We start from the raw sequence: 27,757 nt of genomic DNA, 5'->3' as shown, positions 1-27,757 counted from the left end.
AAGCCTCTGTAAGCTGTGCAGGCAAGAGAGTGACTTTTGTGGGGGCCAGGCTTTAAGATCCCTTAGATAGAAAACTGGACCAGCCTCTACGGATGTTGATGCTCTGTTTCTTGGTTTTGCTTCTCTGTAAATCTGAGAGAGAAGACAGGAAGGACCTGAGGTGCAGCCCTTCTTTGCCCCTGTCTCATAGGAGATCCTTACCTCACTTTTGTGAAAACCCATGCTGTCTGTAATGATCCCAAAAGCTGCTGCAAAAGACCTCAATATAAAAGAAATGTTAACCTGGACGTGGTGGCTCACACCTGTAATCCCAGCACTTTGAGAGGCCGAGGTGGGTGGATCACTTCTTTGGTCACCTTAAGTCCAGGACTTCAAGACCAGCCTGGGTAACATGGCAAAACCCCATCTCTACGAAAAACTAGAAAAATTATCCAGGCATGGTGGTACATGCGTATAGTCCCAGCTACTAGGGAGGCTGAGGCAGGAGGATTGCTGGGTTGCTTGAGCCCAGGAAGTTAAGGCCATAGTGAGCCATGATTGCGCCACTGACTCCACTCCAGCCTGGGAGACAGAACGAGACCCTGTCTCATAAAAAAAAAAAAAGGAAGAAATGTTTAATCATTGTAGCCTGAAGCAAGAAGTGAAGGAAACAGTTTCAGGGTGTCCCTGCGCCTGGTGAGTGGGAGAACCTGGCTGCAGGAGGGCGTGCAGGCTTCCAGGGTAGGAGTTTGGGCAAGACCCCAAGGTCTGCCCTGGATTGGGACACAAACCTGGGGGCACACCTTTGCCCCTGTTTGCGCTCTGGGAATTGGAGGCGAGACTGGTGCCTGACTTTCAGGAGCCCTGGGAGGCTCTTGTCGCATGGGGAAAGTGCTACGTAAGCACCCACTGCCACTAGCAGGGCCTGGTTGACAGAGATGCACGGGGAAGGGCGATGAGTCAATCTGTTTATGAAAATCACACATATCGTCACACATACCGTCAAGATGACCTGGGGGACAGCTGAGCTCTGAGAGCTGATGAGTCTTGCTCATACTTGGGGGTTCTCTGGTGTCCCTTTTTGGCAACCTGTTTCCTGTGCTTCCAGAGGTCTGCACGTGAACAGATGCATGACTGCTGAACTGAGACACAGGGTCTCTGCCCTGAACAGCTCTGGTGAGGAGAGGGAAGCTGGGTGACTCATAGCAGAATTCAGAGCTGTGCATTGGCCACTGCTGGGGCAGGGCTGCAGACGCTTCTTTGGAAAGCAGCTTGGGGTTTCTGGTTCTCTCTGCAAGTCTGCATTCTCACTCACTGAGTGCCATTTAGCCACAGGCAAATCAGCATAATCTGTCAGAAATATGAATTGTTCCAGTGTAGCTTGATAACTGCTTATAAGCCATCATATGGTATTCAAGTCCTTCCTCAAAAGTTTCCGTGTTAGAAATTCCTTAAGTGGGAGTTCCCAAAACTCTTGGCTTTGGAGTTAGACCAGGGTGACCCCCTTAACCAAATCTCTTACAAGATCTTTTTTGCATTCCCAGAAACTACTTAAAAGGCAGTATTTTGTCCATTAATGTTCTTGGCCTAGGGAGGTAAACTTTTAGCAATTGGAGGTTGAGGAAATCTTGTCCCTTCTACTATATCCAGTAGTATCCTAAGATTTTAAAATGTGTAACCTGAAGTTTTTTCAATCTCAGGAATCTCTGAAAAAGTACCAGGGGTTACTAGCAAGCTGCTCACACAGAAGTAAGTGTGTTTCCTTCAGCAGGGCTGTGCCTGAGAGAGCTTGGGGGAGAGAAGATGGCATTTTAGATTCTTGAACTTTCTGCAGAAAACTTCCTTTTAGATTCCTGGCTTTGTAAATGTCATCCTCCAGCATGGGATGAAAACGTCTGTTTCCACTTGTGGCCACCTAGCAGAGCTGCCTGTGTCCCTGTTGCCCAGCGCAGTCTCCCGGGGAACAGGCAGAGTTCCTTATTTCAGATCCCAGCTCCCTGCGGGAGGTTTGGGTGAGGGGATTTTCAGGAAACACGAGAGCCTCTGGTGGCTCCCGTGCCAGGCTGCCTCATCGTCCATGCACTCCCTCTCACACCTGGCTAGAAAGTAGCTCCTGGACGTTTTGGAGTTCCAGAAAGACTGTTTCTGGCAGGAAATAGGACTTTTTGTTGGGGATCCACTTCCTCCTGGCTGTGGCCTTCACCTTCTGCCCTTTCCTTGTGGAAAGGTGGGATTCAAGGCTGGGATCAGGGATAGAGGAGGAGGTGGTCAGACCCTACTGCTAACATCTGCTGGGCCCATACAGAGCTGCCTCCCGTACAGTTCATCTGACCCATAGGCTCTTGACCTTGAGGGGGTCAGACCAGACAGTATACGTGAGAGGTATGCAATATGTATCTGCCTCTGTTGAGTGCTCTTGTGTATGTACCAGGCACTGCACACAGAGAATTTAATTTAACCCAGAAAACAATCCTTCAGGATACATGGTATTTCCACTTTACAGATAAGGAAACTGAAGCTCAGAGAGGTTTAGTAACTTGCTTAGTGCCACCAGCCAGGAGAGGCAGGATCTAAATCTGAGTTTATCTGGCCATAATGTTACCTGTTCCACATGACAGGAAATGAGGCAGCCCAGCAGAATGATGAAGAGCTTGGAGCCGGCAGCCAGCCTGCCTGACTACACATGTACAGAACATTGGGCAAGTTGTCTCATGACTCTGTGTCTCAGTGTTCCCATCTGTAAAGTGGGACAGTGACAGCACCTCTGTGATAGGTTGAGAGACTCTTACCACATACCCATAGCAAATACTCAGCCCTGTGTCTGGCGGAGAAATAGCACAGGAGCTATTTCTTGAACTGACACTAGAACAGCTCGCATGCTGTGGGCTGCGCTCCTGCCCTGCTTACCTCTCTGTGGGCTATAAAGGAAGGATTAAGCAACTCTAGCTCCCCAGACTAGGGGGTGGGGATGGGGCTGAGTCCCCTGGATGGCCCCTCTGAGAGAGTGGCCCAAGATGGAGTCTGCGGGTGCTCAGAGGTTCCAGAACTTCAGTGCCAATTGTCTGCTGATCAGGAAAGGTCTTCGGTAAATTTCCACCCTCTGTAACTTGGCCTTCTTGTTTTGCATTTACAATAGTAAAAATAAAATCTCTGGGGAGGAGTGAACGAGCGCAGGGCGGGAGGGGATCTGCTGCAGGGGTGGCCCTTAACCGGCTGGGCAGAGCCCAGGCGCCCTTTCCCAGAGGAAAGGCTGAGCCCTTCTGTCCTCTGAGCTTTATCCATTAGGAAGTCAGCCTGGAAAGGCTGCCCACCCTCCTCGTGCTCTTCCCCAGCCCCCTTGGCCACTCCCTGTTTCCTCCTATTGTTGGTCCTGTCCTAGCCTCCGGACCCAGCAGCCTTTGAGGCCTGGAGGGGCCCCTGGTGTGAGCTCTGTGAGGCTCCTAGTGTGAGCTCTGCCAGGCCTCTGTTCAGCACAGCATTTCCTATGCCTTCTTCCCCTCTCGCCTCTCTCCTCTAGCCCTTCATTATTTTTAGTTCTTAAGAGGATGGAATCCAGGAGGGAGGAGGAGGGAAGAGCCAAGTTAATGACCTTCTCACCAGAGATGGAGCATTTGCTGGGCCCTGCCCAATAGGGAAGGTTAGGAACATTTCCATTTTGGGTGAAGGACACCTCGATTCTTGAGTAATCAAAAAAAGACTCTGGTTTAGCAAGATTGCGGGCCCCTTTGATGCCAGCTCCTATACAGTGTGGATGAGGGAAGGAGTCGGGACCTGAAAGAGTCGCTAACGGAAGAGCATTCTTTGCTGGTGTCTCCAGTGTCCCTGGCTCCTGCAGGACACTGGGGACACCCACGAAGAGATGTTCCCTGCCTGCCAGCAAGGGCATCCCAGATTGAGGGATGGAAGAGTGAACAAACAGTGACTAACCTGAGTGAAAGGTTGCCCTCCAAACCCTTGAGTGAAAAAGAACCCTGAGGCCCGGGGCCAGCCAGGCTGCCAGCCATGGGGTCCTGGAGAGAAACCCAGGCAGACAAAACAGGAAATTCCCACAAACATGCCCCCTCCTGCTGCTTGGAGAAGTCTCTAGAAAAATCCAGGTGGGACAGGTGAACATAAAGCAGTGTGAGCCTTGGTGTAGGTGTGCTTTATCTTCCAGGCCTGGGCGCTTACCATGTGGTGGGCCCGCAGGGTCCTCTTATCAGCCAGATGCCAGGAGTATTGGATTCCCGCTGGCTGTCCAGCCTGGGGGACATACAGAAGTTTAGGACAAATCCCCAGTTCCCCAGGAGCCTTCCTGCCACTGGGAGACGTGGTATGGCACACAAGAATCACGAAGCACTCCAGCTTCCTGTCCCTTCCCTGCCCCACCTGCAGGTCTGCTGTGCAGGTGCCCTTCCAGGAAGCTCTCCCTCCACCCTTCTGCGTATCCACATCCTGCATCTCCCTCCAGCTTTAGGGAGGATTCCAGGAATGGCATGGGGCTGGAGTGGCCCGAGAGACTTCAGGGAGAAGGTAGGGCCAGCTTGCAGATTCCAGGGGATCTGCTGGAGGGAGAGGTAGGATGTGAATACACAGAAGGGAGAAGGAAGAGCTTTCTGGGCAGAGCATCTGCACAGCAGACCTGGAGGGGGGGCCGGTATGGGATGTCTTGCCCTGACAGATTGGAGTGGGCACACCAGAGAGTGAGTGTGGGGCAGTATCTGGGGGTGGCTGTGTATCCTGGAGGGACCCTGCTCCCTCTTATGGGTGGTCATGAGCCTTGGTGAGGCCCTGGGCTGTTCCTGGAGCCCTGTCCTTGACGGCTGGGCCTTGGGCAGCCTCCTCTGGCAGGGTTTAGGGCTTATGGTGGAAGAGAAAGAGTGGCCATAATGGAGGCCCCCTGGGTGCCAGTCTGGGTGCTGCCCTTGGCCTAGAAACTGGGCCTCTAGTTGCAACAGGAAGAAGGCAGCTAAACAGGAGACAGCTGGGCAGTCACTCAGGGTTTTCCTGGCTTTGGCCAGAATGTGCTGCTAGGGGTTGATTGAACATGGTGGCATCCCTCAAAAAGGGTCAGCCAGGTGGGGAGCTCCAGCTTTCAGCCTGACCAGGTCTACACACTGCAAACCAGGGGCCCGGCAGCCCTCACAACCTGATTGGGCCTGGAGAGGACAGAGCGCTTACCTGGAGCTAGTTTAGCTAGTTCACTGAGCTGGTTCGTGTGGCCCCTGCACGTCCTGGCCCCTGCAGGGGTTCCTGGTCTGCAGGGGCTGGTAAGGACCCACCATACTCGTTCTCCTGCCCCAGGCCCAGCAATTGCTTCTGAAGGAGGGACTTCACCCACCTGACAGCTCTCAGTAATCCCTACCCTACGCTCATGGGTTCCATAAAGGGCGGGGGAGAAGAACCTCGTGCCTGGTGAGCAGCGCTATGGAGGATGTTCTGTGCCATCCAGCATGCGGGAACATCACACGGTGGGTGGAGACGGGGGATGAAATAAAACCTTACTCCGGTCTTTTCTGAAAGTGCTTTTGCATTTGGCATTTAGGGGGATTTTCTTGTTTGCTAAAGGGGGAAAGGCAGTTAGTCTTAAATCCAGACTTTTATTTTTAGCCGGAGCTACCTGTCCTGCCAAGTCCTTGGGCTTAATTTTTCCGATCCTTGGTGTCTTGGTTTTGAAAGCCCTTCCCCTCCTCCCCTCCCAGCTCCTTTTTGGCAGGGGCAGGTTTCGCTTTTGGCCCCAGCCAGGTTTCTAAGCAGGGCTACAGGAGGGAGCTATTGAGCCAGGGGCCCCTACCTGCCTGGGCTTGTACCCAGCTGCCGCCAACCCAGCTGGGCCCTGCCAGGGGGAATACAATGAACAAAGTTGGCGACCGCCTCCACTCTGCAGCCTAGGAGAAGCACCGGGCTTTTCCCCAGTGAAGGAAATAATGATCACTAGGGAAACCCTAACTGCTTTTTTAGAAAGACCAAATGAAGAAGGAAGGAAAAAAGGATTTTTTCCAAACATGGAAAACTCAATGACTCTCACTCAGACTTTTGCAAGAGCAGAACAAAGACTTTGACACAGAACAAATTCTCCCCGGGCAGGGGCGTTCTTCATCCACTTTCGGGGCTTTGTTAAATGTGCCTTCCCTGAGTGTGTGTCAGTAAGGACGTTCTGGGAACAGAGTTGGAGGGAGGGGAAAGTAGGCCTTTGTTCAGGCCTCCCCCATCTGAAAGGTCACTCTTCTGACAAAGCCCTTGCTGTTTATGTGAGGCTATTTTATAACTAGGGGAGAAGCAGATAGCCCCAGGTCCGAGAGAGATGATAGGAGCCCAGTAATCCTTGGCTGAAACAAAATCCTTGGAATTAAGTGGCACAAACCTGGACTCTGTGTGATTGGACTCTGTGTGACCTTTTGCAAGTTACTAAACCTCTCTGAACATGTTTCATTATTTGCAAAATGGAGACAACTGCATCAGTGTTGTGAGAGTTACCTGAGCTGTTAGTATAGTATCTAACATCATGGTAGACATGTAACGTGATCTCTTTGCACACACGCAGCAGAGCTAGGCTGGCAATACTGTTTTTGGAGTGTTAGAGGGTCTAGAGATCATTTTCCATTTCTGATATTTTAGAGATTTCCCCTCATCTCTTTACTCAAAAACAACAACAAACGGAGACTCTTTCTTTATGATTATCTAAAAATAAAAGCCAAGTGATCAAACTGTTTAAATAAAAAGAGAAGTGCTGGAGGAAAAAGTAGCAAATTGGGGGAACAAGTCAGGTGAGAAGGAGGCTAAGAACAGAATGTAAACCCACTTTAGAAAATGAAATTTGCCAAGCAATCTTATTATTCACCTTGAAAGTATCTTTCTTTGGCAGTGCCTAGCAGAGTTCCACATATGTGAAATAAGATGCTTTGGGAAATCATTCTTCTTTTTGCAACGTCAGTGACTTGAACCAGAAACTGATATTGACTCACCAGGGCTCTGACTCTTTCCAAGTTACACATCTGGGGGCCTGAGGAACTGCCCCCATGAATCCCCAGAGCTGCCGTGGGCATGGATGAGAAGCTTTGTAAGCAATTAATCACACAGTTAACTCATCTGATCGCCACTGGCCACCATCAGGCCCTCTGAAAGTGCCTAGTTGGATGCTTGCCAATCTGCTATGCCTTGGAGGAAAAAATTATTTCAATTTAAGAAAATAGACACAGAAGCAAAAAACCGAAGTGAGCCTGGAAGGTTTGCCTATCCGTGACAGTCTACAGAGCAGCTGCTTGTGCCTGTCACTTGCTCAGGCTCTCACAGTGACTGCATGGGGAGGGCAGGGTGTGTGCATTGGTACCTGCCGTGCCCAGTGTACACTGAGGTTTGCCTATGCCGCAGCTGGAAGGCGGCAGAACAAAGGTTCATTCCAACCTCTAAACCTGAATTGCGTTCTGCGTCATCGTCCTGTCTTGTAGAACAGCATCCAACTCCATGGGCTGCCTTTTAGGATCTTCATGGAGGGGGACAGAAGTATGTATGTCGCTTCAGCCCTTAATGTGCAAGGTGATGAAACCACTGTGGGCCTGGCAAAATCAGCAAGAAGGGGGCTGGAGGAAGGGCAGCTGTCTTGGGGCTACACGCTGGGACTGGAAGGAGCTGCCTTCCCGAAGTCCTCGTTGCTTCTCTGAATTTGTCCCAGCACAGCTGTGGCTTCCAGGAGAGGAATGTCAGGGCCCTGATAAGGAAATGGAGTGGAGCCCACGCCTGCCCAGAATGTGAACTTTCTTCAGGAGCCTCTGACTGGGCTCCTGATGGGCAAGTACAGCCCCTCCCACACCTGCTGAGTTTGATCTCCCTCCTCCTGGATCCTGTGAGGCTTGGCACCTGCCCAGCCAGGCACTCAGGAAACCTGCTGGGGGTCTCTGAGGGCCCACCAGGGTAAACCAAGGTCTCTTTCTTGTGTCAAAGAGAACTGGGATGGAGGCGTGCCCAGGGCTCTTTGGAAGCACCCAGGAGAGGCAAGGGAAGGCTTCCTGGGAAGAGGGTATCTGGGTTGCATTTTAAAGTCCACACAGGAGTTAGCTAAGCCCTGAGCATCCACAGTCATTCTTCTGCAAAGTCCCTAATAGCAGAAGCTGACACCCTTGTGGGCCTAAGGTGGCATGGGGACAGGTGTGTGGAGCAAGAAGTTGCCTGCAGAGCTCCACAGGCCCGAGAGAATGTGAGCCCAGGTGTGCTGCAGATGGTGCCATGTGTGGATGTCACCAGGGCTGCCAGTGACATGCAGTCCTCATGACACACAAGTGTCTGCCCCCAGCATCACAACTTTTTCTTCTCCCACCCATCCCAAATTGCATTGAGAAACATAACATTGGTTTGGAGGGGTGGGAAGTGGCTGGAAAGAAGACGGGAAGTAGACCCTGGCAGGGCGTGTGGGCTGAGCTGAGGATCGGAAGTGCTGGCCCTGGGTGGCTTGGCCTCCGGTGGGGAAGGCTGGGCTGGGCAAGTGGCCGCTGACCGGCTCAGACAGCACTGCAGGGACAGGAAGCAAGGCCAGACTCTGAAGAACATGCAGAAGGCTGAGGTCTAGTTGCCTCCTCACCCCTCCTGCCCAGCCTTTCCAGGAGACCTCTCCGAGCCCCGAAAGAAGAGCCACAGGTGCCTGCGGCCTTGAGCCTTCCCCTGCCCAAGGATTGAGGAGCCTCTGGTCATTGCCTGTGAGCAGGCCACATAGGCCTGCAGGCCTGGCGTCACCTGCTGTCTCCTAACAGGGGGGCCATTTCCTCCCCAGGAGGCAGGGCCCATTTCCTGGCTGAGCAGTCACAGGGCCTGAGAAGGACCCCGAGCTTGGTGAAGCTCTGCTTTCCCCATCATGACATTCTTACTGAATTTTGGACAAGGGGCCCCTCATTTTCATTTTGCATGTTATGTAGATGATCCTGATCATAGTTAAAGCATTTTGTAAGTGGGGTGGCCAGAGGCCCACACATCTCCACAGCCTAGAGTAGGGTAGACCTGGGTCCCTCCTTCCCCTCCTTCCTTTTCCTCTTCCTCTTCATCCTTCCCTCCTCTTTCTCCCCTCCTCCTCCTCCTCTTTCTCCTCTCCTCCTTCTCCCCACCTCCTCCTCCTCCTCTCCTTCCCCCCTCCACTTCCTCCTTCTCCTCTTTCTACTCTCCTCCCAACCTCCTCCTCTTCCTCCTTCCCTCCTCTTTCCTATCCTCTTCCTCCTTCTCTCCTCTTCCCTGTCCTCTTCCTTCTCCTCTCTTCTTCCTATACTCCTGCTCTCCCTTCTCTCTCCTCTGCTTCCTCCCTCCTCCCTCCTCTTCCTCTTCCTCCTCCCCCCCTTTACTCTTCTCCTCTTCTTCCTCTTCCTCCTTCCTCCTCCTTCCCTGCCCCCAGCGGTCCTTTTTTGCCTGCCTTATGAACGACAAAGGCTAGACCTGGATGTTATGCCCGTTTGCCCTTTGATTTGTTGAAGGCAGTGTTTCCGTACAGCATGACTGAGGATGCCTGATGGGAAGGACCCGGGGAGGATGGCGACACCCAGGAACCGTTAGCATCACAGGAGGGTTGGAACTTGATCCAGAAAAACACACAGAATCAGACCCTGCCCAGGCAGCCCCACTGGCTCCGGGCAGCTCCAAGGATGGGCTGGAGGTGGGGAGGAGGAACTGCTTGCCCAGGAAGGCTCCACACCCCCCTGCCACAGAACCCCGGGTCTGTTTTATGGCTGTGTGTGTTGAGCAGGAGGAGATGGTTCTGTGTGGGCCTTGGCCTCCAGGGAGTAGATTCCTATCTGCTCTTCAGAGGAACTTCTGGGAAAAGGGGAAGAGGAAAAGGGAGACAAAACGTGGTGTGCCCTGAGCTTCCCAAAGGCGAGGGGCTTCCTACTCCCAGGTGACGTGGGGAGCAGAATTGGGAGCTGGGGTAGGCTTCTCTCTGTTGCGGGGGAATGCGGCTGCTGTCTGCCAGCTCCTCAAGCTCCCTTCGCCTCTGACTTCCTGTCTCCTCCAGCGCAAGGAGGGTTGGGGTTTTGTTGTCAGATTTTTTCCCTCCCACTACAAATCTCTCCACATTCTCTGAATATTTTAGCTCCTTCAAGTCAGGTGCCAGGGGACAAAACCACACCAGAGGTCTCCAGGCCTCTCTGAGTTTTAAGAAATCACTCCCCTTACCACCACCACCACCACCACCCCTCCCTCACCCTGGTCTGGCTGTTTTCTGATCTTTTCTTTCCACATTTCTCTGAGTGAATTGAAGCTCCATCTTTCCCTGTGCTTCTGGAGTTCAGCACGAGACCCTCTTACAGAGCAGGGTCCAGGACGCAACAGGCAGGGGTGACAAAGTCAGCAGCAGGCACTGCCCACCCTGCCTGCAGAGGAGCAGCTAAGCAAAGCTCAGACTAGTGCTCATGTAACCAGTAGCGCAGCCACCTAGGGAGTTCCCCAGCTGGTTTGCATCCAAGCCTGTGAGGCCGGAGGTTACCTGAAAGACCTCATGCCTGGTCTTCAGTTGGTTTAACCACCCTGCCCAGAACCAAAGTAAAAGCTGTGTGTCTCCAGCCCACTCCACTGCCCTTTACCTGCCCAGGGGCACTCCTGCATCGTGGTGCTTTCCTTTCCACCAAAGTGTCCCCAAGAACATCACAAGTGCAGAATCCCATCCACAGAGTCTAGAAGTGTCTGGCTGCTCTGATCTGATATGTGGGTGAGCTTAAACCTTGTGTCATCTGACAGCTGCACTGGAAGTGGCACCTGAGCAGCCCCAGAGAGGGACATATCTGGGGTTTTGGTGGCCAGCTTTAGGGGCATCAGAGGCCCTGGGCTCCTCTGCTAACAGAGCAGCCAGAAAACTTTCCTGGGCTGGCATCCTGACTGTCCAGGGGAACTGCCTTGGAGGAATCTTGCTCTTGTCCTTCCTGCCCAGTCTTCTGCCTCTTGTCCCCTCATCCTGCTGTCTTGAGACTGGAAGGGGCACTTGGAGGTGGGCCCTCACTCGTTGATAGGCACGGAAGTGGGTAAACTGGCTGGAGGCTCCCCATGTGCGTGGTACCTACTGGCAGGGCATAGAATGGGATGACTTTGGGGAAGTAACTTGCCGAGCCTCAGACTCTTTCATCTGTAAAATGGAGAAAATGCTCCTAACTAGAACATAGGAACAAGGCCATAATGTGCTAACCAGGGCCTGTCATATAGCGAGAGCCCCATAAATGGTAACAGGTATGAGTGCACACACCGTGCCATGGTATTGGGGCAAGTCTGCAGAAATGGGCCCTGCCATCTCCCCAAGAGATGACAAAAGCAATGCCAGCCAGCAGCAAGTCCCCCTGCACAGTACTACTCAGCTAGCTTAGGAAGAAACCCAGCACATCCACTGGATAGGCCGGCCCCACATCTGCGTGTGAAGAAGTAAGGGTCACAGCAGGGCTGGCCACAGTCAGCTTGCCACCTGCCCCGGGTCTGCCAAGGAGCAGTTCACAGCCCCAGGAGGCCAGCAGGGACCTGCCACACACAGAGAGCTTTGGGAGCACTCCAGGAGGGGTCCACAAGGGATGTCCCGATTCCCCTGACGACTGGGAGGTGATGCAGGGGCATGTGGCCAGCTCTGCCCTGGGCGGGGGACCAGGTTCCCTTTGCCACACCACGTTCAAGGCATTTGAAGGCTGCTTTTGTATTTCCTAGAGCTTGGTTTGAGAGGCTGAAGACCTGGGACTGGGTCTGATTTCAGACAGAGAAGAGACAGAGGCTGCCATGGAGAGCTCACTCTTGAATATCTCCCACAGGGGAGGGCCGGAGGGGCGGGAGATAAACCCCTCCGGGTGGGATTCTTCTGGGTTGTCCTCCTTTCTTGCCTTGTTACCTGTCTTAGCTGGCGGATGAGGCCTGGAGTCCATTTCTGAGGACTGGGGCTTCCTCCAACCATGCTCGGAGGGAGGGCTGTTAGCCTGGCTGCTCCTGGAAAGTGGCGTGTGCCTGGAGTGGATTTGGTTCCTAAGGTGGGTGCTGTGGTCTCCCCAGCCATCGCAAGGACATTGGTTCTCTGGACTCTCCTCCCATCCTTTAGTTTCTCTCTGCTCCTAGGGGCTGGGCTGGGGTAGCTGGGGTCACCCTGCAGCCCTCCTTCCCCAAGCCTGGACCTGGAAATGGCTTTTTCTGTTTACTGCTTGGCACTGACATTAGGCAGTGCCTGGGTGCTGCTATTTAAAAACCACGGGGAAACCCTGTGTGCTGCCACTGGCAGAGAGAAAAGAGGTCTGTAGTGCAAGTGCATGGCATTCTCACAAGTGGAATATTCCACGGCCCTCATCCAGGCAGGGCAGCCTTGGGATCGGGGGACTCTCAGGGCCTTGGCCACGTGGGACCTGTTTTCATGGTGAAGAAATGGAGGAGGTGTGGGCAGAGGAGAGCCAAGCAGTAAAGGTGCCTGGTTTCGTCAGAGCTCAGCAATGTGAGAGGCTTGTGGATCCCTTGAACTGTCAGAAGACCCCCACCCTGGAGCACCCCCTCCTTTCTGGACCCCTGGTCTTTAGCCTCTGGGAGAAGTCCAAGAACTAGAAGTTTCTTAGCTTCAAATGGCCTTGCAGAGGCTGAGCCACACTGTCTTGCCCGGCATCTGTTCACCTTCCTGGGTCACAGGCCCCTGCTCACTGTGTCTTGTGGGTCTCGGGAGAGCTGCACTCCAACAGGGTGGGCCTGACCCTGCCCCAGGCTCCAAGGTCTTTATTGTTCAGAACCTAGGCCGGCAACTCCGCCTAGCACAGGACTGACCATTCTTGGAGTAACTTCAGAGACACCTGGGTCCCCTCCTTGAACACAGAGGGCTAAAGACCCTCCCACAGACACCCCTGTACCCACATCTTCTGACAACTTTGTCTCCTGGGAGAACGGGAATCTATGTGTCAGTCTTTTTTACAAGCGAGGACTAAGAACTTGTTCAAGGTCAGTCACTGAGGAGGAAAAGGGGAGCCGGCTCTCGGGCCCAGGTTGGCCTTCCTCCCCGCCCCACGCTCTCCCAAGGCCTCGCCTGCTCACCTGTCTCCCTCTGCCTGCAGCCCCCATGCCCATAGCAGGTCTGGTTCCCAACCACTCCCAGTCCCAGTCCCCGGGCCTTTGTCCCCACACTTCCGCTGCCAGCTGCAGTCTTCTCTTTCTCTCCATTGAGTCTGGCCCCCAACTGTCTCTGGTGGGTGCAGCCTCCATAAGCTCCCTCCTTCTCCGCAGTGAGCTGCCCTTGCACGGCCCCTCTAGGATGCTGGGACCCTTCCTCCATGCATGCTCATTTGCCTCCGCCTGTATACATAAATGGTAAAGTGGCTTGCTGCAGCTGGGAGAGTGGCCCTCTCTAGTCTTCCTCGGAGGGGCCATTGCTGTTGGGATGAGGGAGGGTCACTCTCCAGGGCCCTAGAGTGTCCATCCATCCAAGGAGACTGGTATATCAGCTGTTTGTTCCTCACCGGACACAGGAAACTGAGGCCCCAAGAGGGGCTGTGAAGCAGTGCGGTGTGGGTTCTCCCAGTGGAGACATGGCATGGGATGGGGCGAGCGCTGGATTGAGACCACTCTGGGCTCCCCTCCTCCCACACCATCCCCGAAGCCTGTCAGCCCCTGTCCTCTCTGAGCTCTGCTGTGGGGATGTGACCCACAGGTGGGGTGGTGACTGGCTATGCACCTTCCCCCTGGACCCACCGTAATGGCTTCCCCCTGAGCAGGGGCATCCCCCACAAGCCACTGCTGGCTCATCTTATGTAATGAGGTTTTTCCATTGTTCCCCTCATGCATTGTGTGCCCTGATTGTTTATGCAGCCTTCTGGGTGCTTAGATAAGAAATGCCTCTGCTGGCTTTAGCCTTCTTTGGCGATCTCCATCAGAAGGATCTAGGAAAAACACCGTTGTCAGTAAAGCCTTGGCCCTTTTGTCACATGGCCTCGTGGGGTGCTGCCCTCTCTTAAGAATAGAGTTGGTCTTGGCGGTGGGGTGAGGGTTTCTGGGATGGGGATAAAAATTACCAGGTTTAGTAAGGAAGAATTCCTCTCCTTAAATAGATTTTAACTTGAAAACCTGATGACAGAAGCGGCTGAGTCTCAGCAAAGAGAGAAAAAACAAAGGAAGCTGATTTCACCTTGACTTCACCTTGGGGACCCAGCAGCCACCACTGACCCCTGAGGGCTGCAGCTGGGTGCTTCAGGGCAAGGAGTGGGAACCACATCTTCAGCGTGTCCCCCTGTTGGGCGGGACCACCCTCATCTCCTCTGCAAGCCTCATGGCTTCTGCTCTCCGTGGTTTAGCTGGTCCGGGATCTGCTTTCTCAGGAACTCACAGTGCTTCTCATTCAGGTTCTCATCGCCCCCCTCAGGGCGGGTGTGTTTTGGGGACACTTGATCTTCATCTCCGCAGCCTGTTCTTATTAAAGTTCACTTAAGGATATTTTTTCTAAATTTTTTTTTTTTTTTTTTTTGCTGGGAAAGAAAAGAATTTTATTTATTTTCAAGTAGTTGTATAGATGAATGCTTAAATCCCAGCTTCATCATTTACCTCTCCCAGGCTCAGGCTCCACCAGATGGAAATAGAAAGAACTGACTTGCATGCTCATTGAAAAAGTAAAATAAGAAGATGCTCAATATACCTTAGTTCTCCTTTCTGCCCAAAGGGCCTGCTCTCCCCAAACACACACACGTGCACGCACACACTCATGCACACATATCACACACACTCATGCACACATATCACACACTCATGCACACACTCATGCACACATACTCTTGCACACATATCACACACATGCACACACTTATGCACACACACACACACACATACACTCACGCACACATATCACGCACGCATATGCACACACACTTATGCACACATATGCACACACACTCATGCACACGTATGCACACACTTGCACACACACACGCACACTCCCAGCCCTGGCTGTTTTCACTGAAGAAACATCCTGAGAGGGCGGAGCGCAGTGCAGAGGAGAGAGCTGTGGACTTGCTCCCTCCTGTGTGATCTGAAGCCATTGGTGCAGGTTCTGTTCTAAGGAATTCCTTTCAAGTCTCCAAACCACTCGCAGGCAAGAGGTGCCTCTGTTGCCTCCGCATCTACAAATTGAATATGAACTAATGTGGTGCGGCTGGGTGGTCGTGTCCTCTCCAGCCTTCCTTGGAGGGATCATTGCTCTTGGGACGAGGGGAGTTCCCCTGAGCATTTTGCTCAGGCTGTTCGTTAAATGGGGTAAAGCCACCTCCCACCACGTGCCGCATAGGTGATGGTGCCGGTAAGGTCCTCGGAGCCCACCAAGGGCCCTTCCCATCTTGTGGCCACAGGCAATGAGGGCCTTCACTTTGAATTTGTCCTAACCAGAAATTAATGGTTGTCTTTCTAATGTAGAGCTTTTTGTTTGTTTGTTTCTAGAGCAAATCATGGAGGAAAATAAAAAACATGGTGCATTGGTCTCCCTTTGTCATGTCCTTCAAGAAGAAGTACCCCTGGATCCAGCTGGCAGGACACGCAGGTAGACACAGGTCTCCCGGACTTTCCTGGCACGATGCTCAGCCCTCTGGGGAGGTGCCCTGGATGCTGCATTCTGGGGATCAAAGCTCCAAAGCAAGTTCCCTCCGAGACTTTGTAGTCTGAAATCGCAGCCACACTTGCAGGCTGCGGCCTTACCAATGCCTTGTAAATGCCATAGACAACTGACCTCTCTGGAGTCTGTGTCACCCCGTTCCTCCAAAACACGCATCCTTCCCTCTTTCAGTCTCTGGCTTTTATTTCTGTCTCTTCCAGTCTCTCTCTTTCTCTCTCTCTTGCAGTTGTATTCAATAAGACAGATGAAGCCATCAGTCTTTATAGCTTACCTGCCATTTGTCACCCTGGACAAAGAGGCAAAGCTAACCCCTTCATTGAGCACCTACTGTGTGCCCAAATTGCTATGGTCCTGGCGGTTGCAGCATTAATGGAGACGTAGTTTCTGCCCCGAGGAAGCCTGCAGCTGGTGGAAGATGTGGCCAAGTCACCCCATAACCGCAGGGCGGTGTGCGGTGTTGGGTGGAAGGTGGCCAGGAGCTGAGTCCAGGCAGGGCCGGGGAGGAGGGACATCTGGAGCCAAGGCCCCAGAGCCATCCAGCCCACACGTGGGACCCTCTGGAAGCACTGTCATCTGGAGACATGTCAGGAGCTGTCTGTGGACTTGGCCTTCATGACTTCACCAGCCTGTGGGTCCTTTGCAGGCCAGCACTGGGTCCAGCATTTCGCTTACCTCCTTGACCACACTGGCCCAACCCAAGACACCTGGATGAACAGCCTGTGTGAATACTTACTGGGTCTGGCTCAGAAGAAGTGCCGCCCAGGTGGGCCAAGCCTTAGACCCCCCCCGCCCCACTTCTTAGCCTCCTGTATCTCCCCATCCTGGCTCTGAATCCTGTCCAATCAGGGTTTCTCTACTGAGGCCAGGAGACACCTTCGTTGCTGAGAAGCAGGGCTGATGATGGAGGTGAGGATGAAAATAGCAACACTAAGGACTGACTGAGTCATGGCACCTTGGTCTCTCACCTAGCTCTGTACTCTTCCAGCAGGGAACACTGGTGAGGAGGAGTCTGGAGTCAAGGAAGCTGGGGAACCAGCCCAGAACTACAGTTAGTGAGTGCGGGATTGGGTCTTTAACCCAGTCCCTTTAAGGTGCTCAGTCCACAGCAGGGACATAGGCACACCGTCAGCTATCCCCAGGGAGGCCCAGGCCCTGTGCCGGGGAGGGTGCCTCTGCCAGCTGCCTGCAGCTGGGGACCAAGAACCTTCTGCACTTGCTCTGCAGGGAGTTTCAAGGCGGCTGCCAATGGCAGGATCCTGAAGAAGCACTGTGAGTCAGAGCAGCGCTGCCTGGACCGGCTGATGGTGGATGTGCTGAGGCCCTTCGTACCTGCCTACCACGGCGATGTGGTGAAGGACGGGGAGCGCTACAACCAGATGGACGACCTGCTGGCCGACTTTGACTCGCCCTGTGTGATGGACTGCAAGATGGGCATCAGGTGAGCCAGGCTCCTCACACCTCACATGCCTGCCTTGCTGCAAGCCACGTGCCAAGTGCACAGCACAGCACTCAGGGCCTCCAGGAGGCCTCACAGGTGCAAGGGCAGGCTGAGGAGGCTGTTGGACCAATTAGAGCCTCCCCATCCCCAGGAATCTCCCATTATGTGCAGAGGGTTCCGGGACCTGGGCTTTGCCCATGATGGCCCCTTTCCTTCTCCAGTGAGCAGAAGCCAGGGGCTGGCAGAATCAGAAAAAGGGCACCGGCTGGGTTCTGAGCCCCCCTAGAGAGAAGGAAGAGAGAGCTGCCCTTGGTTCAGGTGGGATCACTAGGGATGCGGGGAGCACTAGGTAGGGAGGTCGCAGGATGGTGACTTCCTGCTGTGTGAGCTGCCGGGGGAGATGGGAATCGAGGTCCTTCCATTTCCTCAGCCCTGGTGAGTGGGAAGAGAGAGTGGCTAGTAGAACATGCTGGTTTACTAACAAAGACCTGTACCTGCCTAAGAGGAGGAGGAAGCCCCTGACGGAGCTCAAGAAACCCACATGGCAGGGTGCCACAGGGGCCCAAGGTGAGCCTGGAGCAGTCACTGGGCCTGTGTGCAGGACTGACTCCCACCCCCAGGTTTCTGACAGAGGCTCAGGCTCACCCTGACACCTGCCCAGGGGATAAGCCTGGAGAGGACTCCAGGGAAGAGGAGAAAGGAAGAGTGGGCTTGAGGAGGCAGGGCAGAGAGCAGACGGGGATGCCTGAGGGTGGCTGCCCTGATCTCGGGGCTCAGTTTTAGGTGGCCGGGTTTTCTCATTACCTCTCAAACTGCGGCCCTTCCACCCTGAGTCATCCACAGCATGGCTCCTTCTCCCCTGTGAGGGTTTGGTGAACCTCCCTAAGGCTGTTGGCCCCCGTGGTGTCCAGCGTGCGGTGCTCATGCTTTGGGGCTGGCCCCGGTTGCAGCACCTGGGCTAGATGGCCACATGCCGGGCCCCTCCATGCTGCCTTGCAGGGCTGTCTGGGAGGCCAGGCACCGAGACTCAGCTCAGAGCAGAAGGCTGTGTCCACTGTGACTGGTTTAACCGGATTATTTCTCATAAGAGGAGATTGAGAAAGAGGGGTGTGTGAGAGAGAGAGAGGCCAAGAGAGAAGTGGGCTAAGCCAGCCAGTGTTTCTTTCCTTCCTTCTCTCTCCTCCTGGGAGTTCTGTCCTAAAATCAGCCCCTGCCACTGACTATTGTGTTCCCTCACCATCACCCACAGGGAAAGAATGGGGGATGGAGAAGCACAGGCCCCACTCTTTGCTCTTGCGCCATCTCTGGCCACCTCCCTCCCACCATCCAAGTTCCTTACTATCTTTAGCCCACAGGGACCTGGGATAGGGCAGGGAGGAGACAGAACATGCCCCCGGCCAGCCCAAGGCCATTGCTTTTCCCAAGTCTGGTTTCTGACCCAGGATGGCATCCCCTGGCGCACCAGAATGTGTCCTCTCAGGGGAGGCCCAGCCCTTCCTTCCAACCCAGATAGCAGCAGGACTTCTCAGATGACCACACAGAGAATAATCCAACTGGAGTCCACTCAGACCTGGCCAAAAATGTATGGCCTGTGTGAAGAACACTGGCTGGGCATTTCTGGAAGTCGGCTGTCCCAAGGACAGAGCCAGCCAAGCACAGGGCCAGGCTACCCCAGAACCTGCCTGCTCCTGTTGGGGACAGGAGCCCCGCTTCCTGCCCCAGGGCTGCCCCCACCCACCCGCTTGACTTCCGCAGCTTCTCACTGATTGCACCCTAGCGCTCTCAGGAGAGACCTAAAGTGACCGTGGATGGTACCCATGAACCCATCTTGGCAGGCAGAGGGAGCAGGATGAGAGAAGAGTATGTGTGGAGGGGAAGAGGAAGGTCTCCCCAGAAGCAGGGTGCACCCAGCCCCATCTTTTCTGCACACAAATCCTAAGGACCCTTCTTTTTCCAAGGGCTGTGCTAGATGCTTCCATTATTTATCCCATTGGGTTCTCACTGCCATTCTGGGAGATGGGTCATGTTCCAGTATAAGCAGGAGGATTCTGTCACCAGGAGGTTCAGTGACTCATCAAGGCCACCCAACCAGGCAGCAGATTGGTGCAGTTCTGCACCAGGCTAGCTTGACTGCAAATCAGGCCCCCAGCTGCAGCCCAGCCCTTCCCAAGGGAGCTGTGTGGGACCCAGCTTCCATGGCATTTCCCTGAGGTGCCAGGCTAGTTCCATCTGGGCTGTGGACTGTGGCCTTCCCCCAAATGCGTTCATCCAGAACCCTTGGCTGCAGAGCCTCTCCCAAGACTGGCCGCTCATGGTCACCTCCAGAATGTGGCCTTTCCATGACAGGGTGAGGAGGCTGGAGCCCAGGGCTACCTCAAATGCTGAGTCCCAGGGCACAAGGGTTTGAGACATGTCACAGAGAAATGGAAGGGCTGGTCACCAAACAGTCCTGGGCATGGCGGGGGCAGAGGGGTGGCACTAAGGAGAATGTGATGCAGTTGCTGGTGGTGTCTGCACCTTGGGGCTTCTTGGGACTCTGGCTCCCACCGACACAGGCTCAGTGGCTCTGGGGCATGCTCTGAGGTTTGTGACTTGTCCTGGAGAGTTAGCACTGTCTTCCTGACATCGGGACCAGCAGCCTGGGGAGTGCAGGTGAAAGCCCATCCCTAGCACCTCTGCCCTTTAGGAGCTCTGGGTGGCTTTTGTCTGCCACCTGTTGGCTCCCTGGGCTGGCCTGTCTCAAAGGAGTACTTCCTCCACCTGGTCTTGAGTCCCCTCCTCCCCCAGCGTCCTGTGAGTGGGCGAGCAGGTCTCTGCTTCCCTGCATGGCTTGGAGCTTTGACTTTGCCTCGGGCAGGCAGAGGAGTGTGGGGAGGAGCCTTACCTTACCTTACCTCCCTGTGGGCTTCCCGCTCCACCATCCAGCTGGCACCCCCTGTGGGCATCTCCCCCCCAGCCCCTTTCCTCTCCTGGGCAGCTCTTTGAGCCACAGGGGCCCTTTTTGGAGAAAAGGCCATGTGAAAAGGGATTTCACATTGAGGTCTGCTTCCTGTTTAAGGAGGTGCTGAGAGCTCTTTGCAGAAGTGCAGATACCCACCATGCGGGCCCCTATAGCACCCTCAGGAGTCCCTCCCCCAGCCTGGCTGCCCCTTTTCTACATGGTACACACACGGATGCACACGCAGCCCCTGCCTCGGCGCCCCCGTCACCACTGACCTGACTCTGGATGTGAGGGGTATACTCTGTGCATGTCCTGCATGGGTGCACCTGTGTGTGCAGTGGTGCACAGGAGTCCGTGTTTATGTGCATGTGTGTGCATGAGCATGTGTGTGTGTATGTGCGCACATGGGTGTGTGTGCATGCCCGGGCCCAACCCAAAGCTACTGACCTCCCCCTCTAGCCCTCATCACCTCCTGGAAGGTCCTAACCAGCCAGGCCTAAGTTCACACCCAAAGGATTTGTTTTTTTCTTCCCATTTCTTTCACTGCAAATTTCAGTTAATACAGTGGTTTCTAAAGCCTGTCATTTTTAAGACGCTGTAGTTTTTGTTTAGTCTGTTCTGGGTCCCAAACCAGCAACTTGGAGAAGTTGGTGGGCAGTGTTGGAACAAGGCCTGGGAGACAGATGTGGGAAGAGTGGAGGGCCAGGTGGAGGGCAGGTGGGCGGGGCCTCTGTGGGCAGCTCCCACCCACACAGGGCAAAGGGGAGAAAACTTCCCCATCCTGCAACTGACACTGCTGATTTCTGCCTCCTCAAGGGCTGTGGGCAGCCTCTGAGCCTGTTGTGTAGGGAGACTGGGGCTCTAAAAAGAGAGCAGGGGAGCGGGGGTGGGATGACTCACCCCACCTCTGCTCTGGAGAAGGTAGAAGCACAGAGGTGTGTGCTGGGGGAGGGGTTGTGTCCCGGTAGCTCAGGGCCAGCGATTCAGCCCCAGGCTGCTCAGGTTCTCTGCTGCCCCTGCCCCTGTTACCTCCCCGTGTCTAGGTGGTCCCCGCCAGTTCAGCTGGAGCTGCTTGTGTGGAGGCCAGGGCCATGAGGCAGTTGAGTTGGAAGCATTTTCTCAGGCTTTTTGGGCTGGGGGCTCACCTATGAGGAGGCCTGGTGTCGATGGGGTGGGGTGTGCCAGGCATGTCTCCAGGATGAGCAGAGGCTGAGGGAGCTCCCTGCCTTTCCCCCACACTACGGGCTTCTCCATCCACACTGGGGCCCCTTCCGAAACCACCTTCTGACCTGAACTTTGTGCTCCAGAAGATTTCCCCTCTTTGGAAAGAGCAGAGACACTTACGGGCAGGCTCAGCCTTCAGGCTGCCTGAGAGCAGCAGAGATTGGGGCTTGAGGAGGACGGACTTCTCCCGCCAGGACAGCTTCTGGCTTTGGAAGCCCTCACTTTATGGAAGGGCCCAGGCAGCCAAGGGGGTACAGTGGAACCCGGAGTAGACCCTGCCCCCAAGTCCCCTCTCTCAGCTCCACTGTAGCAGCAGGATCAGGACAAGCCCCCCGCCCCACTGCCCTGCCTCTGTCTTCCTTCTTCTGCCGGTTCCTGTAGGGGTCTCCTGAGGAGGGGTCTCCTGAGGAGGCTCTGAGTGAAGGCAGTCCGATTCAGTGAGGCTGCCCCTTTTCTCCTGGATCAAGAGCCAACCCCAGGCTGGGTAGTGGTGCACACCTGTAATCCCAGCACTTTAGGAGGCCGAGGTGGGAGGATCACTTGAGGCTAGAAATTTGAGACCAGCCTGGGCAACATAGCAAGACTCCCCTATCTACTAAAAAAATTATCTAAACAAAGAAAAAAAAATTAGAGCCAGCCCCAGCTGGAACAGAGTCTGCCGCCCCCTCCCAAGGTCGTGCCTTGACTCAGGGCGCTGAGCTGACTGTGGCTGTCGGGCAACACACGCCCCGAACCTTCATCCACCAGGCGGGAAAGGAGCTGCTGATGAGCCCTGCCCCAGGCCGCAGCCCTCATGTCGCCTCCCCTCCTACACAGGACCTACCTGGAGGAGGAGCTCACCAAGGCCCGGAAGAAGCCCAGCCTGCGGAAGGACATGTACCAGAAGATGATCGAGGTGGACCCCGAGGCCCCCACTGAGGAGGAGAAAGCACAGCGGGCTGTGACCAAGCCGCGGTACATGCAGTGGCGGGAGACCATCAGCTCCACGGCCACCCTGGGGTTCAGGATCGAGGGAATCAAGGTGAGGCCGGCAAGTGAGCGCAGCCTCAGGCCCCACCCGTGCCCACCTCGGGGGGCTTGGCTTCTCTCAGGGCCCTTTGGAAGCTGTAAGCTTCTCCAAGCATAGGCTCAGAATGTGGGTGGCCCGCCCCAAGGCCAGACATTTGGAGACCTCAGCCTATTCCTCAGGCAGGATAGCTGTGTAGGGGGCTCAGGCCTCAGAGCAGAGTGGCTTCCAGCCTGCCCAGCTGTCAGCCCTCTGCCGAGGACTCTCCATTTAGCCCAGACGGTGCCTGGCACCAAGAGCCAGGCGAGAGCTGCCTACGGGATGCCTGTGGAGGAGCTGGTTCATTCTGCTGTGGCTGCAGACCGGGACTGGCAGACAGTTCAGGGAAGGGAGGAGCATGCTGGCCGCCTTTGATGTTGGAGCCAGGGTCCCTCAGAAACCGCATTCTCTCCTCTTTGCTCTTCGATCTTCTTCTTCTTTTTTTTTTTTTTTTGAAATTTCAAAATATTTATTGGAACAGAAATAGAAACATAAGCCCCAAATAAACATGACAAACTTTGTAAGTAAAAGTAATATTCCCCTAATTAATATATTTACTTTGTGTTCGTGGTTTACAAAATGATAGCTGTTTCCCTTCTATCCCTTTGTACGTATGTGTATCTGGCAGAAAAGTTCTTAACTCTGGCTCTGGGCACACAGAAGCTTCCTATATGTGATTATGCTCAAACGTTTGTTTACTTTCCCCAGAATAAATTGGGGAACTGGCACTGTCTGGATTGATGACTGTCTGGATTGATCACTGGCACTGTCTGAATTGACCTCCCTGTCCTGGGCCCCTGCGTGCACCCTTGCTGTTAAATTTGCAAGAGCAGGGCTTTGGGGCGCCAGCCCCTCAGGGTCTCAGAAGCTGTCCCTCTAGAGCAGATGGCAGTCCCTGTGGGGTTGTCAGGTCTCCCATTCTCTGTCCATTCGTGGTCTACATCATCTCCAGGGTCCAGCCTGGAGTCAGGGTTGGGCAGCCGATGGTCCTGGTGGGAGGTTCCCCTCAGCCTCCTTTCAGATGGCATTTAGACGTATGCTTCCAAAGTTATCAATGGCTCGCTGCCCACAGTGGCGTGTGGGGGAAGTTTTTACCTTCCCCCGGGACAGCTGCTTTGCGAGCTCTGGGCTGAGAAAGGCATTTGCCCCCTTTTTTGTCTTTTGTAGCCTTTCCCTCTTTTTTGCATCCAGCTCTGAGACTGGATGCAAATTCTGTACCCCTCTTCCTTCTCCTTAGCACTTGCTTTCCTTACTTTATTTGTTCGAAACAATCCACTTTCCCTTCACCTCTCCCTCTCAAGCAGGATGTGCTCTTGGTCTCTGCCTATTGTCCAGCCATCAGAACGGCCAACAGCCTGTCTTCCCGCTCAGAGAGAAGCCAGCTGTCTTCACCGTCACCTGCCCACCCCAGCCTTAGCCAAGAGGCTCTGCCTGGGGTGCGCTGCCTGTGGTCCCCCGCTCTCGGCCCCTTCTGCACCCAGGGCTGCTCTCTCGTCCCCAGGTCCTGCCAGTCCTGTCAAAGGCAGCCACAGTGAGGACACAGCTGAAGTAATCTCCAGCCTGAGGGCAGACACGGCCCACTGTTGGGACTCCTGGCAGAGCATTCCTTTCTCACCCTTTGTCCCTAAAGAACAAATTTCCTCATAGGTCAGCAAAGCCCCACATGCGGGCCCAGGACAAACTGAACGGAGATAGTGCTGGGGCCAAGAAGATGGGAGTGGGGTGGGCGAGGGAGCAGAGCTGAGCAGGGCTGTATTGGATCCTGGCTTTCAGAAAACCTGAAAGAAGAGATGGTAGATTATAAAGGAAGTCAACCTGAGCTCAGGGCAGGAGCAAGTCTCACCTGCCTGTGCTGGGGGGAGGTGCCTCTGGAGGGCAGGGACCTCTGGGCACCGGTTTCAGGGCCCAGGCCCCGGAGTGGGAAGTTGAGGCCGACCCTCTCTCTCGGTCCTGCTGTTGCACTCAGGACGGGCCAGACCCTGGCCATGCTACTCCATCCTCGGCCCAGATGACCCTCACATCTCCGGGCCTTTCCTACCACTGTTCACTTGTCTAGGGATGTCAGTGCCACCCTCTGTGTTCCCCTGTGTCTGGGCACAGGGCAGGCTCCCCTCTGCTGTGCATGCCACCTCCATGCGCCATATGCGGACACCTGGGTGCCTCCGCTGGCCCTCCCCCGGGTCCAGATGGGGCTCGCCTGCTCTGTGGTGTTGGGTGGGTGAGAACAGTCTTTGCCCGAGGGTCCCTGCTGACCCCCTTCGGGGTGGGGTGTTGTTCTTTTTCTCAGAAAGAAGACGGCACCGTGAACCGGGACTTCAAGAAGACCAAAACGAGGGAGCAGGTCACCGAGGCCTTCAGAGAGTTCACTAAAGGAAACCATAACATCCTGGTGAGTCTGGCACCTCCAGAGAGGGTCTCTCCAGCCAGCCAGGAAGGGACAACTGTGTCTACTCTGGAGGTGCCTAAAGGGAGGACAAAGCACCCCCAGGGACAGCACACCCCAACCCGAGTTTGTAGGGCTCTGTAGAGAGGCCGCTGGCAGAGACTTTTGTGGCTCTCTCATTCCGCCCTTTCAAAAGTCAAAGGCACGCTGGGCGTGGTGGCTCACACCTATAATCCCAGCACTTTGGGAGGCCACGGCAGGCGGATCACCTGAGGTCAGAAGTTCGAGACCAGCCTGGCCAACATGGTGAAACTCCGTCTCTACTAAAAACACAAAAATTAGCCAGACATGGTAGCGCATGCCTGTAATTCCAGCTACTTGGGAGGCTGAGGCAGGATAATTGCTTGAACCCGGGAGGCGGAGGTTGCAGTGAGCTGAGATTTTGCCATTGCACTTCAGCCTGGGCAACAAGAGTGAAACTGTCTCAAAAAAAAAAAAAAAAAAAAGGTCAAAGGCACTGAAGTTTGTACCCAGGAAAGTGTGTATCCATCCTGGCCCCAGGCTTCAGCTTGGAAAGTGAAGAGGAAGGCAATGTGCTTGTCCCAGGCACGCGTCAGGTAGGCGGGGAAGCTTGGTGGACACTCACTGACTCTCCCTTAGCCATCGGCCCCATAGCTCCAGAGAGCATTTCCCATCCCCTGAGAGAGAACTGCTGGGTTTCCACAGTGCCCGCCGCCTGCCAGGTGTCATGCCAAGTGTGTGGCAAATCTTCACAGCAGACCTGCTGTGGGTAGACCTGTTTGTCCCCATCTTGTGTGCCCGAGGTCACACTGCCCCCTGCCAGGGAGAGCTGGCATGCTGTCTCCAAGTCTGGGGGTGTGGGTTGTGCAAGTTCATGACAAAGTTCTGTCATGTGTATTGCTGCTGCAGCGACCCACAGGCTGGATAGACGTTCTGCCCACTGGGACCAGAGCACTGACCCTTCCAGCTGAATTAGGGAATATTGTGCCACTGTGGCCCAAGTGCACAGCTCCCCGGGACAGTCATAGATCCAGGCACATCTGGGACACAGGCCCTAGAGCCCCTGTGAACAGCACCTTCTGAACAGGCCACAGCAGCTGCAGAACAAGTAGGGGAGGACCAGGTAGCCGTTTCTCCAAGGAGACTCAGTACTGACTGGAACTGGGAAATCTTCCTTTTCAAGCTGGGGAGGCTTCCCTTGGCTCCTGGCAAGCTCTGAGGCTGCAGGCATGGGGAATGCACCTGACTCTTTCGTAGCCCAAGTCCTCCAGTTCCTGAGTCCCCTGCAGGGGAGGATCTCAGCCCCTTAGCAGTGGCCACCATGGAACATGCCTCCTATGCCTGAGATCGACAGGGGTTTGTTCCTGGTGCTGAACACTCCGGGGGCTGCTCGGCTGGCCCTGCCAGCTGTCACTGCTTTCCAGCAGGCATTGAGGAACTCTACCTGTGTATGACGGGCTTCCCAACGCAGCCGGCGGGTAAGACCCACAGAGCTGGCCTCTGGGGAGGATGGGGCACCCCCAAGGCCAACACAGCTTGACACGAGTTTATAGGGCTCCATGGAGAGGCCACTGGGAGAGATATTTGTGGTTCTCCCTCTTACTCTGTCCTTTCAAAAGTCAAGGGTACTGACATTTATGCTGAGAAAGTCGCCATAGCAGCCCTGCTTGCAGGAAGATGCGTCTAGACGTCCGGCATTCAGGGTAAATCACACTCACAGGAGGAACGGCTAGAGGCTGTGTGGGTGTTCTGATACTGCCCTCCCCACGCCTCCTGTTCATGGAGAAAGGTTGGTGGGAGAAAGGGCGGCAGCAGAGCCCCAGCTGCAGCCCCTCCTCTGGGCTGCAGTATCTTCATTTGTAGATAAGGAGGTTGGAATAAATGATCAGGGTGTAAGGTCACTGCCATTTCTACAGTAGGTGACTCTAATGAGCTAAATGGACTAAAATCCACCCCTTCCCCCTACGCAGTGTTTAAAAATGGTCCTCTTTTTATTCCCAGATCGCCTATCGGGACCGGCTGAAGGCCATTCGAACCACTCTAGAAGTTTCTCCCTTCTTCAAGTGCCACGAGGTAGATATTGGCAAACTTTTGCCCTCTTGAGCAGAATGCTGTGCATGCCGACAGGCCTTCTTCTTTCAGAAGCCCGGGGCGGGGTGGGGTCGGGCATTTTCAGGTTGGTGCAGCCAGAGGCAGGCCATCAGGGACCAGCCCCCTCGCTGCATGGGGGAGCTGCGTCTTAATGCTCCCTAGGGTGACCACACAGGCTGTCCTGCCTGAGACCCCTGGCTATTGCCCCCTTTCTCCTCCCTTGTCCTTCCAGCTCCAGAGTCTTGTCCATTCTGGGCAGCTGTGGCAGGACTTCTATCCCACACACCCCATGGTCTTAGGGCAGAAGCTCTCTGAGCTGCTAGAATAGCCGGGCACCCACCGACCACCACCTACATCTTCAGATGAGACCCTGAGGAGGGCAGGCAGGTCTTCAGGTGTCACTCTCGGGTGGGGCTGGAACCTCCCACCTTTGCATATGTTGGTTGGCAGGGGAGGCGGGCAGCAGGTGGGGAACTGAGACACCTGAGAGAGGCTCTGGGAGGCATCGGCAGGTTCCCTGGAGGGGTATGAGACCCTGACATGGGGAGTCCGGGTCCCCAGCCACATGACACATTCACAGATCCCACACTTATCAATCGTATACCACACACATTCACAGATCACACTCATAAACCCTACGTGCATATACACATTCACACACATTCACAGATCACACTCATAAACCCTACATGCACACACATTCCCACATGCATTCACAAATCACACACACATTCACACACACACAAATCACAGTCACATGCATGCACACACATTGATACATCACACATTGACACAAGTCATACACATACACACTCACACATGTATTCATATATCTACATACACATTTTTGTGCGCACACCCACTCATACACAAACATGCATGCCTTTACCAGTCACACGCCCACACACACACACACACACACACAGCTGCAGTGTTGAGGCTGTCTAACCCCATGGGTGTGAAGTGGGATCCTGCGGCTCCCTGCAGCTGTGTAGGTGGTTCAGGAAAGCAGCCCCTCTCATTGGCCTGTCTTGTGGAGGCCCTCTTGTATGGGGTCTTGTATGGAGGTGGCCTCAGCCTATGCCCTGCCCACA

The 27,757-nt window shown here is 54.6% G+C and overlaps 1 protein-coding gene across 5 annotated transcripts in view; it reads left to right on the top strand.

The window, feature by feature from the left end:
* The window catches only part of ITPKB (inositol-trisphosphate 3-kinase B), a 107,613-nt gene that overhangs the window by 75,027 nt on the left and 4,829 nt on the right, over nucleotides 1-27,757 (top strand). For 3 of the 5 annotated variants that reach the window (XM_005541015.4, XM_045397862.2, XM_045397853.2), the window contains exons 3-7: nucleotides 15,349-15,448; nucleotides 16,745-16,958; nucleotides 21,940-22,144; nucleotides 24,456-24,557; nucleotides 26,574-26,645. In XM_005541015.4, coding sequence (XP_005541072.3) covers nucleotides 15,349-15,448; nucleotides 16,745-16,958; nucleotides 21,940-22,144; nucleotides 24,456-24,557; nucleotides 26,574-26,645 — 693 coding nt within the window. Of the gene's footprint in view, nucleotides 1-13,973; nucleotides 14,265-15,348; nucleotides 15,449-15,746; nucleotides 16,959-21,939; nucleotides 22,145-24,455; nucleotides 24,558-26,573; nucleotides 26,646-27,757 lie in introns of those variants that run through there. The other 2 variants (XR_012433675.1, XR_006700294.2) reach the window with 2 other exon arrangements.

The sequence above is a fragment of the Macaca fascicularis genome, chromosome 1 (genome assembly GCF_037993035.2).
Source record: "Macaca fascicularis isolate 582-1 chromosome 1, T2T-MFA8v1.1".
Classification (NCBI taxonomy): Eukaryota; Metazoa; Chordata; class Mammalia; order Primates; family Cercopithecidae; genus Macaca; species Macaca fascicularis.
The sequence above is the reverse complement of the archived record's forward strand: the minus strand, read 5'-3'. Positions and strand labels throughout refer to the sequence as shown.